Source organism: Phoca vitulina, unplaced genomic scaffold (assembly GCF_004348235.1).
Source record: "Phoca vitulina isolate PV1807 unplaced genomic scaffold, GSC_HSeal_1.0 scaffold10, whole genome shotgun sequence".
Lineage (NCBI taxonomy): Eukaryota > Metazoa > Chordata > Mammalia > Carnivora > Phocidae > Phoca > Phoca vitulina.
Window position 1 is genome coordinate 35,688,910 of NW_022589713.1, and position 18,517 is coordinate 35,707,426.

The window sequence follows — 18,517 nt, forward strand, 5'->3', positions numbered from 1 at the left end:
GCAACTTGGCTGTTTGGTACAACAGGCCTAGCTTTTGGGCTATCATGGATTTTGATGTGCCCTCCTCACTAAGCTGAATCACTTCTAGTTTTGGATTTACAGTAAGAGATGTGCACCCTTTCCTTTCACTTTAACACTTAGGCCATTGCAGGGTTATTGATTGGCCTAATTTAAATTATTATTGTGTGTCAGGACACCAGGAGGCCTAAGGAAAAGAGAGGGACAGGAGAAGGGCCAATGGGTGGAGCAGTCAGAACACACACAGCATTTATAGATTAAGTTTGCCATCTTATGTGGGTGCAGTTGGTGCATCCCAAAACAATATTAACATCAAAAATAACTGATTGCAGGATAAAGAAGATGGAGTATATATATACAACTGAATATTACTCAGCCATAAAAAAAGAATGAGATCTTGTCATCTGTAACAACATGGATGGATCTAGGTGGCATTATGACAAGAGAAGTCAAACAGAGAAAGGTAATATATCATATGATTTCACTTATATGTGGATAAAAAAACAAAAAACAGAATCAAACACATAAATACAGAGTACAAATGATGGTTGCGGGGGCAGAGGGGGGAGTGCGGGATGGGCAAAATAGGTGAAGGGGAGTGGGAGATACAGGCTTCCAGTTATGGAATAAGTCACTGGGGCAGGGGGGGTGCCTGGCTGGCTCAGTCAGTAGAGCATGTGACTCTTCATCTTGGGGTCATAAGTTCAAGCCCCACATTGGGCACAGAGCTTACTAAAAAAAAAAAAAATGTCATGGAGATAAAAGATACATATAGGGAATATAGTTAATGGTATTATAATAGAACTGTATATGACTGATGGTAACTACACTTGTGAGCACAGTATAATGTACAGACTTGTGGAATCACTATGTTGTACTACTGAAACTAATGTAACATTGTGTGTCAACTCTATTTCTTTTTTTTTTTTTTTTTTTTAAAGATTTTATTTATTCATTTGAGACACAGAGATAGAGAGAGAGAGTGAGCATGAGCAGGGGGAGAGGCAGAGGCAGAAGGAGAAGCAGGCTCCCTACTGAGCCAGGAGCCTGATGCGGGGCTCGATCCCAGGACCCTGGGATCATGACCTGAGCTGAAGGCAGACGCTTAACCATCTGAGCCACCCAGGTGCCCCAACTCTATTTCAATTAAATGAAAGAGCTCACTGATCAGGGATCACCATAACAAATACAAGAATGAAAAAGTTTGAATATTACAAGAATTACCAAAATGTGACAGAGATACAAAGCGAGCTGTTGGGAAAAATGGCACCGATAGACTCGCTCAACACCACAAACCTTCAATTTGTAAAAAAAAAACCCCAAAAAACCAAAAACCAGTATTTGCAAAGCACAATAAAGTGAAGAGGAATAAAACAAGGTATACTTGTACTTAACTAAACAAGGGTAGCTTTTCATATCATCTTCAATTATGAGTTCCAGACTCCTAATTCCCTTTTTAGATAAAAACTTTTCAAGATCAGAAACATAAGCCATAGGAAAGACTGTAACATGAACTGAAAGCAAGGTTTCTTCTATGAGTTTGATAAATATTCATAATGGTGATTCTGATGCTAAGTCATTATTTGCATGCAAAGGTTTTCCTTCCTCAAAACACCTTGATCATAGCATTTTGGGTTTCACTAAATTAAAAGCAGAAGTGAATCCTATTACAAGGCCACTTCCCTTTTCTGAATAATGGGGTTTAAATAGTTCGGTGGCTTTCCAGGTTGGAGGTCTCAGGTCATAAGATCTGGAGGACTCAGCTTATGAGTTCATTCATGCAGAGTCCATTGGCATCCCTGTGCTTTGAAGAGCTGTTAGACCTCACAGGATAGAGGTGAGTTGAGAAGATGTCACAGAGGAGAAAGGCAGTCTCCACATAGGTCACAATTGTGTAGCTGTGTACACGGCACATGCTGCACATCCCTTATAGCATTTGGCGAATAATAAAGGTTCATTTTTCCTTCAATTTACTTTTAGAATCCTTAATGTTACCTCTATGAACAATATATTGCCATAAACAATGAAATGCCATGGGTTAAAACACCACACTTGTAACTAGTGTCTCTAAAATTGGGTCACATCAAATCTATAACCTTGAAACTAAGAATTTCCTTTTAGACTTCATGCCAATATACCCGCCACTTAGAAGAACAAGTGCACCAGGGGGTGAGGTGGGAGAAAGAACCTAGACAGTAATCATGGTGACCTGATAAATGAGGTAACCCCACTCAAGTACCTGGCACCTGGAGCTCCTTTAACCTAGGTTCCATTTCCCTCCCCCACACAAGCCACTACATGATTTGATCTAAGAACTGAAGTGGATAATAATTCAAAATGAATAATCAAAATTGCCTCCCAATTCCCCAAACCTGTAAGGTCCCTTAAGGATCTACAAGTGTATTTTGCTCACAAGAGAATGAAACAAATTACTCTCAGCCAAGGTAATCTTCACTAATTCTTATTGAAAAGGTCATGTTGAAAAGCAGAATACAGGTATTAAGAGAAAAATTGTAACTTTAATATGGTTAATAATATTTCAATCAACAAAAGTGGGCAGGAAAAGACCATAAAAATGTAAAAACCCCACCACTTCGGTAGTATTATGCTTTAATATTAAGGTATTCACAAAACGTTGGGGGGGGGTGGATATTAAAGCATAATACTACCGAAGTGGTGGGGTTTTTACAGACTAACTTCTCATAAGCCTGCGGCTAAGGCACTATGTTCGGGAAAATCCACGCAAAGGGAATGAAACGCTGTTACCATTTCTGTGCTGACATTAAGACAGTTAACCCGATCGGAATCAAGTGTTTAGGGCACGCCTTCTCACCTCCCTCCGCGTGCGCCATGCCTGCGACCTCCAGTTCACCCTAGAGGACCCCGACATTAGGTGCCAAGTCACAAGTGCAAAGAAACTTACTCTTCTCGGGAGGGAGTGGCCCGGCGGGGTCTCGAGGCCCCTGGCCGGTGGGCTGCGATTCTGACCCGGGGCAAGGCTCAGGCCCCGGTCCCTCCTGGCCTCGCCACCCTTCGGGGCCCGAGCCGGGCGCCCCTAAACCCAGGCCAACCAGGCGCCCCCTCACCGCCCGCGTGGCACCCCGTGCGACTCCTCAGCCCCGCACCTGAGGATGTTGTCCGCATAGGTGAGCAACAGCTTGGAGGCCTCCAGAAAGGTCTCCGGGGTGTTCTGGCACAGCTCGGCCACGGCCGGGGACGCGGAGCCCGACGCGCTGCCCAGCGCCGCTGCCGCCATGCTTGAGCGCCCGCGGCCGTCGCCGCCCCTCGCGCGCCGAGTCCCGCACTGAGCAGGCGCTACAGCGCGCGGCCTCCGGTGCGGCGAGCCGGGAGGGGCGTGGCGCTCTACCCGAAGGTGGGGGGGCTTGGCGGGGAGGGGCGGGGGACTGGTCTGGAGGGGCGGGGGCGGCCTCAGCCAGGCGGGCTCGGGGGGGGGGGGGCGCGCCGGGGGGTTCGGGGGTTTGGACCTGGAGGGACTGGGGCATCGTTGCCAGGGCCTCGGGGCTTCGATCAGAAAGAAGGGGCGGGGTGCTTGGTTGTCAGGGCCCGGGGGCTTCAGCTAGGAGGGGCAGAGAGCTGCTGGCCCGTTTGTCCCAGAAATCCGCTCCTTCCACGCCCTAGGGTGGGCTTAGATTGATCCAGCCACGAAGGTGGGGAAACCCCGTAGTACAACCACCCCTTTTCCCCCAAACAAAACAATCTTACAGCTTCCTCTTCGCAAACTGCCAGGTGTTCCTAGATACGTGTGGATGAAAAGACCCCAGAAGGAAGAAGCAACAAATGTTTAAAACCAAACGGGTGTCTGTATACTCTGCTGGGTTTCTGGTATATAGATTCTTTTTAGAATTAGATGAATGATTGAAAAATCTTTTTCATAAGTACCAGTTCAAATAGTATGATGTCTCTGTAAAGAAGTAGTTTTCAAACCGCAGGTTGCAAAGTAGTGGGTTGTGGACTCAATTTACCGTGTAGTGACCAGCATAAAACCTACATACCGTAAGGACAGAATAGAATAAAATGGGGGGGGGGGGTTGGCAGTAAAAATATGCATCTCACATAGTAAGGGTAGGTATTATTTTGTGGCTTTGTATCACAGGTAGCCATCATGTCATTAATGTCCTTTATTCCTTTTAGAACATGAATCCTAACTTCTTTAATCCATTCTCTGCCTCACCATGTCCTTGAAAATGTACTTTACCAATGGCTTCCTTCTTTGCAGACATACCTTTCCAACCTCAACAAATATTTTTCTTGACCTTATGTTTTTAAGGTAAGTTATTTGCATAAGTAGCTTATTTAAATGTTCTTGATGACTTAATCTTCTGTTTGCTTCTTAAATTTGAAGTTTTCTTTCAGTATCTCAGAGCAAGACCTTGAACTATGCCATCTGCTTCAATTACCATTCATCTGCTAGATATGTGGGAAAAGTTTTTAATATGTAGGTTTTTGGACCAGCTTCCAAGACTAGTGTGTTTAACTGATAGTATGTTACTAGCAGCTGTAATTAAAATTTTCAGTGACTTAACACAAGAGAAATTTCTTTTTTGCTCACATAACAGTTTAAAAAGCAGGTGTCAGGGACACCTGGGTGGCTCAGTCAGTTAAGTGTCTGCCTTCCGCTCAGGTCATGATCCTGGGGTCCTGGGATCGAGTCCTGTATCAGGCTCTTTGCTCAGCGGGGAGCCTGCTTCTCCCTCTGCCTGCAGCTGCCTCCGCTTGTGCCCTCTCTCTCTGATGAATAAATAAAATCTTAGAAATAAATAAATAAATAAAAAGCAGGTGTCATTAGTCAATGGGCAACTTTCCTCCATGTAATGACTCAGGCTCCCAGGCTCCTTCCATCCTGTAGAATAGAGGTCAACAAACATTTTTTTGTTGGGCCAGATTGTAATGTTTAAGGCTTTGTGGCCATAGGGTCTCTGTTTCAACTCTTTAATTCTGCCTCTGCACTTGTAGTTCTGTAGACAGTACTCTGATATTAATGGGCATGGCTGCATTCCCATGAAACTGTTTACAAAAACAGGCAGCCTGCTGGATTTGGCCTGTAGTTGGCTAACTCCTGCCATAGAGCCTCAGAGACTTCTGCATTTAGTTAGTGGTTGGGCAAAAAGAAGGCATACCTGCTTCTTAACCACATGGGCCCAAAATGACATACAGCATTTTCTCTACCATATAATTGAAGAAAATGAAGCCCCATCTAGATAAAAGAGGGAAGGCTGGGAAATGTAGTCCCTAGCTGGACATGTACTACCCACAACTCTAAAGGATGGAAAGGTGCGGGGAAGGGGGCCTAGAATTATAGCTAGCTGTCTCTAACCACAAACTATATTCACCTTAATTTGAGTTTCTTTTTTCACATTTATTTATCCCTATAATAGCTTAAAGTTATTATATACTATATAGTATTTTGACTTTTTTTTTTTAAAGTAACAACACTTTTTTTTTTCCAAATAAATTCTTAGGAGGAAACCCAGTATATAGAAAACACCAACGTGGAGATGCTCTAGAATTGAAGCTGGTGGGGGGGGGGGGCGGCGGACAGGAAGGACAGAATGCCATCAGCTTAGCCTGTCTCTTGACAGAGATAATGGCCACCAGGCATCTTTGTGGGGAACATGCAAGCACAGTGTGAAAACCAATGCCATAGAGTTAATACTGTGATAATAATGCACAAGTCTAAAAAATCATAGAAATCATCATTTTGAGGGTAATTTAGTAAGTTACTTTAAAGCACCTGAAATTTAAATCATTCCAAATTACTGTTTACCAATATTCCTGTTGAAGTTCTTGAGTAAATACCATCTCTCTTGGATATCACCATTTATGCAGCTGTTAAGAGGGTTTATTATAAGGGACTTTGACTTGTTCTTTTCCCTGTCTGCTTCTTCCACTAAGTTGAAAATATTTTTTCAGTTCCTTTAGAAAAGTTGAAGATAGTAGGCTACTCTTAATCTCTTTATACTTTAACATCGCTTCAACTAAAGGTTGTTCTAGTTTTACATCAGCATTGAACTTTCCGTTGTTTTATTTTTTCTCCTCCAAAATAATAAATTTTTTGGGGGGATTCCAGCTTTATTAAGCACACCATCATTAGAGTTGACACATGGTGGCACTATTCTTAAATGGAATAGAAAAAAGAAATAACCCATTAAATTTCCCCAGGATCAGTTTTGACATAAAAAAGAAAACACTGACCTCAGTGAAGACTGTAACAGGAGAAGGGGTGAAGCCTTTTAGGAACTGGTACGGTGATTCACTATTGTGTGATTGCATTAAGTGATTAACCAACAATTATTTATTGAGCACCTGTTGTGTACAAAGCAGTCTGATGAAGGACATAAGAGATTTTGAATCTAGTAGGAAAGACTGAACTGATGATCATAACTTACACACAGGCAGCCCTTGAATTGATGAAATAAAAAAGTTACTGTGAAAAGAAAAAAAAGTCATTGGTAAAAAAACACACAAAGTAGTGTATATATACTAACCAATAGAAGTGTATGTGTTTATTCATTCATTTCATAATTCAGTCATTCACCAAATATTTATGAAGTGGCTACTACAAGCCTGGCACTGTGCTAGGTACTGTGAAGCAGTGAAGTAGATAAGCATTGGCCCTGCTTTCATGGAAATCATGAGTTTACAGCCGTGGTTAAATCAGCATCAGCATCACCAGCAAGGAATACGGTACTAAATCATTTTATGGCTATTGGAGTATCATAGATATTCTTACCCCTTTCCAAATCAAAGGAAAGGAGATCAGAGGTAGAAATAAAAATGAAATGACTTTTTGGTGGTTTTACTTTTCTACAAGATTTTAATTGATTTGTCACTTCTTATCCAAGATAATCTTGTGATATTACAAAAGAAAAAACACCACATTAAAACTGTTTCATAGGAGTTTGGGTTCAAAAGAATATATTGTAGGTCTTTTCACACTGTAATTTCAACATATTGCAAACAATGAAAAGGGACAGCAAGGTTGGATATTTCTCACAAGTTTTAGTTATTTAATAACCACATGTGTTTGTTTAATTCCTCTTAAATTAACTCTCTAGTTAATGAATGAAGGTCATGCTAAGAAGTGACTGAATAGGCCTTGGATCAAGGAAGACTCAAGGTCATACTGTGCTTTCCTAAACTATTTTATGGAAAGTACATTTCCAAACTCGTTTAAATTCAGTACTAACCAGGAAAAGCTAAGCTTGACCAAAATTCTTCTCTAGAGCTGGGAAAGAAGGCAGAGCACTCTTAAACAATCATTTCAAGGGGCGCCTGGGTGGCTCAGTCGTTAAGCGTCTGCCTTTGGCTCAGGTCATGATCCCAGGGTCCTGGGATGGAGCCCCGCATCGGGCTCCCTGCTCGGTAGGAAGCCTGCTTCTCCCTCTCCCACTCCCCCTGCTTGTGTTCCCTCTCTCACTGTCTCTGTCAAATAAATAAATAAAATCTTAAAAACAACAACAAAACAATCATTTCAAGACACACTGTCCAGAAAGAAACAAATATGGCTGGGAGGATCAGATGCAGATTACATCGCCAATCCTTTATCTAAAAAAGAAAAAGGACACAAACCTCATACCTGGGATAGCATGTGAGCAACGGATGGTCATCTAAATAAATACCTTGCTGCTCTTTTTTTTTTTAATATTTCATGTTATATTTTTCCCTTTATAGATTCAGATAACTCTGAACAAATGAAATTATATTTTTTAGACACTTAGAAATAAATGTCTACAATCTCTGTTTTTGTTTCCATTCTTGTTAGACATTGTGCATGGCATTTTTGAGCCCTGCCCCAGATCCAACAATATTTATTGTAGAAAAGACACTAAATAAGACTAGGCAAAAATGGGGGAACTTCACAATCATTGTACATCTTTGCAGATCTTAAAATAAATAAATAAATATATACACACACGTATTTTACAAGGTATATATATTTTGTAACCTGTATCTCCTAACATGGTTTCGACCTCTTTCCACATAATATTCACTTACAAAATTATTTTAAATGGCTGCACAGCCTTTAGTTTACTACAAAATAACCCATTTCCTGATGTTGGGCACTTCGGTTAGTTCTACTTTACTATTATAAACAACTTTGGGAGGTACAGTAATAACTTTAAGGCTACAGTAATTTCCTTAATTCTTCCCAAGGATTTCAGTAGAATATGACAGCGTCCCTTCTCCCAGCAGATGGAAATATTTGGACATCATTACCCCCCTCCCCTCCCCCCCAAAATCCTTTTCTGATGGGCAAAAAAGCTATCTCCTCCGTCCCGTGCACGTTCTTGATTATCATCGTCACTGAAGTCGCACGAAGGCCGTTCCCTCCCGTGCAACCTGAGCCTCACAGTCTCCCGCGGTCTGACCTCTACCAAGGTGACGCGAAGGAAGGGCCACCGGCCGCACCCGACTCAGACGTAACGCGTGCGTGTGCGCGCGCATGAGCGGACGTGCGTGTGCAGACGGCGGCTGCGCGGGCGGCCCGAGGCCTGGTGAAGGTATCAGCTGCTTGCTACGCTTCTCCTTCCGCTCCTCCACCGCCAGATCGGGTGGGGGTTGGATCGGAGAAGGGGAGTCTGATGACCTGGGCCTGGTTTCTTTTCCTCTCGGCGTGCTTTCTTCGGGGGGGGGGGGGGGGTGGCGTGCTTGAGAGTCGGTGTGGGGAGTTGGCCACGCCCCCTCACTCCCAAACCCCGCCCCTGGGTTAAAACCCTAATTATCTCCACGTTTTGAAGATCAATGACGTTCACTTACCCCTACCTCAAAGAATAGGCTCTGAAATGTTTTTTGTGTCATTGGCACCAGAAATACTACTTAGCCTAAGGCCTCAGTAATCCTGATAAAGGATGCTTTCTGCAGTCCATAAAAAGCTGGGAGTGCCTTTATATTTTTCATGGTGTAATTCTGTTGTGGTGAATTGAATGAATCATCATTTCACCTCTTTGTCTTGGAATGTCTGAGGGTACTTACAGTCTAAAAAGGGAACTCCAAACAGTTGGTTTGACGATAAGTATAAATTAAAGTGATGTTAATGTTATTTTCCCTGTGTTCGTTAACAGCTCACACCGAGCCCCTGAAAGAAGTTTTCGGCTATTGTTTCTTAGGCCTATAAGCTATTTAAACGGCAGTGATTACCTCCTGAACGTGTTGTGATCTGTTACGGGAATGTGTTTCTGATCATCTGAATCTCAACCATGTTGTCAAACTGCTTGCAAAATTTATTAAAAATTACAAGCACTCACCTATATTCAAGATTATGCCAGCGATTATTAGGAAGTAGAAGGTTTTTCGGAACTGTGCCAACGTTCAGATTTCGTAGGCGGGTCGTCATTACAGGCATTGGCTTAGTGACTCCTCTGGGTGTTGGAACTCAGCTGGTCTGGGATCGTCTTATCCGAGGAGAGAGTGGAATTATTTCACTGGTCGGTGAGGAGTATAAGAATATCCCTTGCAGTGTTGCTGCTTATGTGCCAAGAGGTTGTGATGAAGGTCAGTTCAATGAACAAAACTTTGTGTCCAAATCCGGTATCAAGTCCATGTCTTCTCCCACCATTATGGCCATTGGGGCTGCAGAGTTAGCCATGAAAGATTCTGGCTGGCACCCTCAATCAGAAGCTGATCAAATGGCTACCGGAGTTGCAATTGGCATGGGAATGGTTCCTCTTGAAGTTGTTTCTGAAACTGCCTTGATGTTTCAGACAAAAGGTTATAGTAAAGTCAGCCCATTCTTTGTCCCTAAGATTCTGGTCAATATGGCAGCAGGCCAGGTCAGCATTCGATATAAACTCAAGGGCCCCAATCATGCAGTGTCTACAGCCTGTACCACAGGAGCTCATGCTGTGGGAGACTCTTTTAGATTTATAGCCCATGGTGATGCTGATGTGATGGTGGCTGGAGGTACAGATTCTTGCATTAGTCCTTTATCTCTTGCTGGGTTTTCCAGAGCCCGTGCTCTGAGCACAAACCCTGATCCTAAGTTGGCATGTCGACCATTTCATCCAAAGAGAGATGGTTTTGTGATGGGAGAAGGTGCAGCTGTGCTGGTGCTGGAAGAATATGATCATGCTGTTCAACGAGGGGCCCGGATCTATGCAGAAGTTTTGGGCTATGGACTCTCAGGTGATGCTGGTCACATAACTGCGCCTGACCCTGAAGGAGAAGGTGCCTTAAGGTAAAGACTTGTTTTGTTTTGTTTTATTTAAAAGATTTATTTACCTATTAGAGAGAGAGAGAGCATGTGTGGGGGAGGAGCAGAGGGAGAGGAGAGAGAATCCCAAGCAGAGTCCACGCCGATCCCATGATCCCAGGACCCCAAGATCACAACCTGAGCCGAAACCAGGATCCACTCAACCAAGGGCCGTTCAACCAGCTGCGCCACCCAGGTGCCCCAAGACTTGTTCTATTTAAAATATTTCTTCAAATAAGACATTTTATTAGACTTTCAAATTGGGGAGTCCAATATAGTAGTATCTGCCCTTGGTGTACAGTATCTTTGATGTTTTTCCATTTTAGACTAGACAAAATGGTTTTGAATTCTTTGCTTTAACATGTTTGAAAGATTTGAAACCATTTGAACATCCTTAACAAACATTGGATTTTAGTTAAGGCCTGTAAAGTTGTGAAGAGGGCCATGTGTGTCTTTGCCAATTTTTCATACTTCCAGTTGTGCTTAACAACTGTCAGAGTGCTCGTTCCCACAGTCCTCCTCTTTGGCCCTTCATCAGACTCAGACAGTAAAGTCAACCCTTCTAGTTGTGTCTGGTCTCTGTGCCATTTCAACAGGGTTCTGCTGTTGTTAAATCAGTACTTTCTAACTTTTCACTACCCAGGGATTCTGACTCTAGGCCTGGGGTGGTGCTAGAGATTCTGCCTTTGTAACAAGCTCCCATGATGCTGATACTGCTGGTCTGAGGACCACAATTTGAAAAGCAAGTTGATATTGCAGAAGAGATAGTTAAAAAAAAAAAAAATCCCTGTTAATGTGTTAGCTAATAGGTTAGCCTGCTTAGATCATATTATGTTTTTTGTGTTTTGTTTTTTTTTAAAGATTTTATTTATTTGCGAGAGAGAGAATGAGAGACAGAGAGCATGAGAGGGAGGAGGGTCAGAGGGAGAAGCAGACTCCCTGCTGAGCAGGGAGCCTGATGTGGGACTCGATCCCGGGACTCCAGGATCATGACCTGAGCCGAAGGCAGTCGCTTAACCAACTGAGCCACCCAGGCGCCCCTATTTTTTTGGTTTTTTTAAATAATTCTTTTTTTTTTTTTTTTAAAGATTTATTTACTTGACAGAGAGAGAGACAGCGAGAGAGGGAATACAAGCAGGGGGTGTGGGAGAGGGAGAAGCAGGCTTCTCACTGAGCAGGAAGCCCGATACAGGGCTTGATCCCAGGACCCTGGGATCATAACCTCAGCCGAAGGCAGATGCTTAACGACTGAGCTACCCAGGCGACCCTAAATAATTCTTATTTATTTATTTGACAGAGAGAGAGAGAACAAGCAGGTGGAATAGCAGGGAGAGGGAGAGGGAGAAGCAGGCTCCCTGCCGAGCAGGGAGCCCGATGCAGGACTCGATCCCAGGACCCTGAGATCATGACCTGAGCCAAGGCAGTCACTTAACCAACCGAGCCACCCAGGCACCCGATCATACTATGTTTTAACCAGTTAACTTGACCAAGGGTTGGCAAACCTTTTCTGTAAAGGGACAAATAGTATTTTCAGCTTTGTGGGCCATAGGGTCTCTGTCACAATTATTCAAATCTGTCTTCTAGTGTGAAAGCAGCCATAGACAATACAAAATGAATGGATGTGCTCCGGTGAAAGTACAGTTGACCTTTGAACAATGCAGGGGTCAGGGGCACTGGCCCACTGTGCAGTCAAAAATCCATGTATAACTTTTGACTCCTCCAAAACTTAACTACTAATAGGCTATTGTTGACAAAAAGCCTTCCTGATAACATAGTCAACGTACACGTATTTTGTGTATGTATTATATACTGTTTTCTTACAAAAGGTAAGCTAGAGAAAAGAAAGTGTTATTTAGAAAATCATAAGGAGGAGAAAATACATTTACAGTACAGTAGTGTAAAAAATCCACATGTAAGTGGACCCACACAGTTCAAACCCATATTATTCAGGGGTCAACTGTGTTTGTAAAAACAGGCATCTGGCCAGGGCCATAATTTACTGGCCCCTGAATTATGCTTTTGAGTTTTAGTAAATAATTGCTGGTGCTAGAAGTGTCAAACATAGTAGCCAGCTACATGAAGAACTAGTTATATTTAGGTGAAACCCTTCATCACACTTCAAATTATACCCCGAGCTGCCTCTTAAGGAAATATATGCAACCCAGAGATCAGGAACTAAAACAGAAGGTGTTGACATTCATGATGTTTTCGAAGATGCTTCCAGAGCAATGTTTTATTTTTGGATTTGTTTGTGTTTTTGGCTTGGCGTTGTACTTCATTTATTTAGAATTCTTAAAGCCTAAATAGAATTTTGAAAGGTTATTTGAAGCACCAAAGTAATGGTGCAGACATCTTTAGATTATTGGGCAGTATGCCAAGTTTTATATTTAAATGTGAGAAAAAATTAAAACACGGTTATAAAATTTTTCTCCACATTTAGAATCACTACATACACACACACACACACACACACACACACACAATACACACCCCACTGATAAAAAATTCCTAGAAGAAAAACTATTCTAGGCTTGAGTCAACATGGTTTTTCCCCAGGGAAAAATATCAGTTCAAATAAATGGAAATACATTTTGTTAGAGATTATAAAACCCATAGGCCTGTGTATTTATCTCATGGTGTTGAATCAGTCCAGGGTACTGGGGGTGACTCATTATTCCTGTGCAGGTGGCATTCTAACTCCTATGGTAATCCAAGTTGGGGTTCTGTTATTAGAGGAAAGGAGTCTCTTCATCTAGCATATATGTTTATTTCTTTCTCATAAGCCATATAAGGACTCCTGTGTTCGAATTAAACTTAGTTCTGATAAATTTCTTTCCTTATTTTATTAGATGTATGGCTGCAGCTGTAAAAGATGCAGGTGTGCAACCTGAAGAGATATCCTATGTCAACGCACATGCTACTTCCACCCCATTGGGAGATGCTGCTGAAAACAAAGCTATCAAACATCTTTTCAAAGACCATGCGCCTGCCCTTGCAGTTTCTTCAACTAAGGGAGCCACGGGACATCTGTTGGGAGCTGCAGGGGCGGTTGAGGCAGCTTTTACTGCTCTGGCTTGTTATTATCAAAAACTACCACCTACTTTAAACCTGGATTGTACAGAACCAGAATTTGATCTCAATTATGTTCCACTAAAGGCACAGGAATGGAAAATTGAGAAAAGACGTATTGGACTCACCAATTCCTTTGGTTTTGGTGGTACTAATGCAACACTTTGTATTGCTGGCATGTAGGACAAATCATTTGTAATTAAACATTGATATTTAAAAAATATTATGAACTATAAGTGGAGAAGTAAAATGTTTATATAAATATATCAATATGTATCAATCTATATATCATTCTGTATCAATACCCATATACCCTTTTTTTTTTTTTTTAAAGATTTTATTTATTTATTTGAGAGAGAGAATGAGAGAGAGAGAGCATGAGAGGGGGAGGGCCAGAGGGAGAAGTAGACTCCCCGCTGAGCAGGGAACCCGATGTGGGACTCGATCCTGGGACTCCAGGATCATGACCTGAGCCGAAGGCAGTCGCTTAACCAACTGAGCCACCCAGGCGCCCCTACCCATATACCCTTTATCTGTGTCAGGGTTTCTCAGCCCTGCCACTATTGATATTTTGGACAGGATAATTCTTTGTTGGGGTAAGGGGAGCTGTCCTATATATTATAGGATGCTTGGCAGCATCCTCATCTTTACCCACTAGATTCCAGAAGCATGGTCTTCTCTAGTTGTGACAACCAAAATGTCTCTAGACATTGCCAGGTATTTTCTGGCTGGCAAAACAGTCCCCATATGAGAACCACTGATCTCTGTTTTCCTAATACTCTAGGTCACACAGCTCTTTGATGTTTCACCTGCTCTTGTCTCTTCCACAAACATTTGGTGAGTAGCTGCTCTGTGCTAGGCAAGGTTGTTGCATTGTAGAACTCCAGGCATGCCATTCCCATACCACATAAGGAGAAGGAATACAAATATAACGGAGTTTGCCTCAGTGATCAGCATTCTTTGAATAAAGCAATCAGCCAGCAATGAGCTCTTTACTCCTTCTATCTAGCTAGCTCTCTTTTCTTCATATTATCTATACAGAGATGCAGTAGATTAGTGGAATTTCCCTAAACGTCCAAGTTGTGAGTTCTCTGAAAGAAGGATTTAAGATTGGTTTGGTGTTTCTTACTCTTTTTGTATTTATGGTGGCAGCTAGTGATTAATGGAGATAAAGGTCCTTGGGAACTTGTTGGTGACTTAAGCCACATCACCTCAGCCCACCTTTATTGCAGCTGTGGTAGATAATTTCTGTGTCTGCTTCTAATGTCCCCTGCCAGTGCTGATGGTGCCGCTAATTTTCCACCCTGGGGCTTTGTCTAAAGATGTTCTGAGATCTCATTCATCCCCATCTGGCTGGGAGTATTGGGAAGGGGACGGGGACAAGTTCCCTAGAGCAGCAGTCAAAACCAGTGAGGGATGGGGTTAGTGGTTAAGTGTGTCAGCCTCCTCTCAGAGGGATAGCTCATGTTCTCTGAAGTTCCTCAGGGGGTTTCTGGTCAGATAAAACTTCAGTGCTCAAGGCATTAACCAGCTCAATAACCTTCTTTACTGGCTTTTACCCCCCACCCTTTCCTCCTTTCCTGACTTTTATCCTGCTCCCGGGAATCACCTCCCAAACAAACTTCCTTGCATTAGGCTCTGCTTTGTGGGGGACTCAGACTAAGGCAAGAAGTATGTGTTGAAATGGGGTTTATATAGCAAAGGGATAGAGTGAGTAAGTGGATAAATGGAGCATGTATATTTCTGCAGAACTGAATAGTGTTCCACCCGTTTTAATAGGCTGGATATATTGTCTGCCTACTGACCTTGACTATGGCACTTCATCCCCTGTATGACTAAGACTGCAGCCATGTTCATTCAGTTATAATCTGTTTTAACTGTCACTGGCACATATTAATTTACTCAGCCAAAATTTGTTGGGTGCTAACTATGGCCCTGGTTTTGTACTGGCCACTGATGATAAAGTGATATGTCAGGGGGAAGGTTTCCTAAAAGAAGCTGAGCCCATAAGGGTGCATAGGTCTCAGCCAGGTTAAGGGGAAGAGAGGAAAGGAAGGAGGAGTATTGCAGTCTTGAGGAATAGTGTAGAAAGGTTAGAAAAGCTAGAACATTTGTACTAAACATAAATACATACAGCCTGAGATTGGGGGTGGTGGTGGCGAGGAATAGGAGATAAAGCAAAAAATCTGCTGGAAGTCAGGTCACAAGGAACCTTACAAGTTCTGTTAAGGACATAAAAGTAATGGGAGGTCATTTAAGGTAAGGCTAGGATGGTTTTGTAAGGTGTCGACTTGGCTAGGCTGACCTACATTTCCTAGAATTCTGTTTATGTTGTTGGTTAGTGCTGGCCATAAGAGATTCTTGTGGGAGATTTGGGGGGTTGGGGGTGAAGCAGCAGCCATTTTGTAGCAGATACATGTTGGGGCTTTGCTGGCTCACCTTGATGACGAGGCAGTGGCTGAACCCGCAACTGCTTTCCCTTCCGCTGGATCTTCCTTCCGTTTCCCTGACTCCTGGACCAGGTATGTGTCTAGCTCCATGAAGGGCCCCAGCTTTGCCCCATACCACCGCCGTCAGACGCAGCAAGGCCTGAGTGGTTTCAGTTCATTCCCGCGGTGGTGGGTTCCAGCTTGTTACTGAAACTTCACATCCATCTTCCCTTCCCAGCTGCCTGCCCTGTGGACTTCAGATTCCAGCATCAGAGGATAACAGGTGAACATAACAGCCTCATAGAGACTGTTTAATCACTTCTCCCAGAAGAGGAAGCTTAGTGGGACAAATAGCTCCTAATGCTGCAGTAGGTTTCAGGTTCACGCTGGTCCTCATCCTCCCCATAATCCACTATTCATCCTAAATTCCTCCTTGCACTCAGCTGTTACCTTGGCAGGCCTTGCTGGCTTTCCTGGTGGTGTGACTCAAACCTTCATTCCCGACAGCCTGGGCCCTAGGCAATCATACCACGCCTTTTCCAGACAGCAGTTGCTGTTTGTGTCTAGACCACTGGCATCAGGAGGCAAGGAAATACCAGAAGGCGCCCAGGTACACCACTTAGATTCCACACATACTCTCCCTGTCCTCCTTGTAAAGCAGTGCCACCTTCTTCAGCTGATTAGGGTCAAGTACCACAGCCAGTATGCTGACTTTCTGGGCTCTGGGCACAAGGAGTCCAAAGTGTCCTAGTGGTAACTATAGTTTGTTGTTCAGTGAGACACTTTCTGTGTTTCCTGGCAAGAGTATGTATACCCTTTGGAGACCAGAATTCTAACACTGCAGAGCCCAGAGTTGCAAGGATGGGAAGTATAAAATTCACCATTGTGATTGAATCATTGGGAGTGATGGTAAGTGGGGCCACTCCTGTTCCCCACACCCTTTGTGTTCTACTTACTGGGGACTTGGCCCCATACAGAAGTCTTTGATTTTAGCATATACTGCATCTTGAAGATGGCACCACATTCAGGATATTGCTTCTGAGCTACTCATTAAGGTTTGCCTTTAGAAGACTGTTCCAGCATTCTCTGAGGCTGGCTGCTTCTGGATGGTATGACATGGGATACAACTCATGGATCCCATGTCATTGGCCTGCTCCCATGGTCCATCCCCTTTGCTGTGCCAGAAGCCCCCCTGCTCAGTATTGGAGGAGTCATCAAGAGGATGTGTGTCACAGAAATAACCAAATTCCCATGTTAATCACATTGTAATGAACTCTTACCAGATCTTAACCATAGCTATTTTTAAGTCTTTTGTCATTTACAGACAGTTATTGTTGTACTCCGATGCCCTTGCAGAAGTGTTCCTGCAAAAGTGCTTCATCTTCTAGGAGATCACGGAAAAGACTGACAAATACAGGTGTCTGATAACTAAGATCATACTACTGAACTAATAAGAATTTATAGAACTCCAATGGAAAAACTGATGATGTCTATAATTTTTATGACTTTTTATTGGAAACGTTGATTTTTTTGTTTTGTTTTTCCAGATTTAAGAAAACCTTTTTTCTCTTTTTTCTTAAGCTATCAGCAGTTTGCCAACATATACCTTTATGAACAAAGTTGAAACATTTATCTTTTCTTCCCTACCTGATCCCTCCAGAATTTGGAAACTCTTAATGTGTATTATTATTTTCACGTCCATATAGTTATTTGCATAAGTTCAGTAAGAATCTGTTGTCCTTGTAACAGGAAAGAACTACAGCAGCCAGTGAGTTGAACTCAGAGCAATTTGGCTGGTGATCACTCATGAGCCCTGGCCATTAACCTTTGTATTGACAGTTGGGCTATTCTAAAGGGATTAACCCCATGGCTTGGACCAGTGGGAAGGTGAGAGATGGATGATCATGAATAAGCCCTTGTGAGGTCAGGATATGTGGAAAGACATTTGGGTTCACCTGCAAGGGCCTTAGACATTTCTCACTGCCTTCTACATCCCAGCTCGTAAGGCACTGATACTTCCTGGCAATCAGGAAGTTAATGCCATTGCTCTGTATGAGCCCTCGCACTGACCCTTCAGTAGATGCCACCTTAGTGCCCAGGTGGAATGGCATATTGCCAAGAATGTGAAATCGCCCTTGAAATACAGACACTTGGTTAATGCAGTAACAACATGTCTTGTGTGTTCTAAACAATGCCCAAGGCAATTGCCAAAAGACTCTAGGGCCGTTCACCGGAGTTCCCAACCGATGAGGGATTGGCAAATTGATGATGTTGGCCCTCTCCCTCCAAGTGAGAGTTCTAAATATGCCTTGGTTTGTGTTGACACTGTGTCTGGCCTAACCCAAGCATTCCTCTGTCACTGCACAAACCATTGCCACCACTAGGGTATTAGAGAAGCTAAGTACCATGTAGATACCCTCATCAAATAGATAGTGATCAGGGGTCACATTGCAGATGTCATGATGTACAAAACTGGGCAAAATAGTATGATATCAAATGGAGGTTCCATCTTCCCTGTAATCTGCAAGCAATAGATTAAATTACTAGAGGGTAAAACCACCTTGCCCAGGTAGACTAAGGTACTATCCCATGTTTTATTTTATTTTTATTTATTTATTTATTTTTTTAAAGATTTTATTTATTTATTTGACAGAGAGAGAGTTAGCAAGAGCAGGAACACAAGCAGGGGGAGCGGGAGAGGGAGAAGCAGGCTTCCTGCCGAGCAGGGAGCCCGATGTGGGACTCGATTCCAGGACCCTGGGTCATGACCTGAGCTGAAGGCAGACGCTTA

At 43.0% G+C, this 18,517-nt stretch overlaps 2 protein-coding genes across 3 annotated transcripts in view; one reads left to right on the plus strand and one right to left on the minus strand.

The window, feature by feature from the left end:
• NGLY1 (N-glycanase 1) overlaps positions 1-3,329 on the minus strand; it is a 57,953-nt gene extending 54,624 nt beyond the window's left edge. For both annotated transcript variants that reach the window (XM_032408810.1, XM_032408811.1), the window contains exon 1: positions 3,144-3,329. In XM_032408810.1, the coding sequence (XP_032264701.1) occupies positions 3,144-3,274 (131 nt within the window). In that variant the 5' untranslated portion in view covers positions 3,275-3,329. The remainder of the gene's footprint in view (positions 1-3,143) is intronic.
• Positions 3,330-8,313: 4,984 nt separating this feature from the next.
• On the plus strand, positions 8,314-13,567 carry OXSM (3-oxoacyl-ACP synthase, mitochondrial). The gene is made up of 3 exons (XM_032409214.1): positions 8,314-8,540; positions 9,102-10,213; positions 13,078-13,567. The coding sequence occupies exons 2-3, from the start codon at positions 9,237-9,239 to the stop codon at positions 13,478-13,480; spliced, it is 1,380 nt and encodes a 459-aa protein (XP_032265105.1). The 5' UTR covers positions 8,314-8,540; positions 9,102-9,236; the 3' UTR covers positions 13,481-13,567.
• The last annotated feature ends 4,950 nt before the right edge of the window (positions 13,568-18,517 follow it).

Coding starts and splice junctions, on each gene's coding strand:
- OXSM (XM_032409214.1), top strand. CDS start 9,237: ATGTTGTCAAACTGCTTGCAAAATTTATTAAAAATTACAAGCACTCAC. Junction 10,214..13,077: donor GAAGGAGAAGGTGCCTTAAG/GTAAAGACTTGT, acceptor TTATTTTATTAG/ATGTATGGCTGCAGCTGTAA.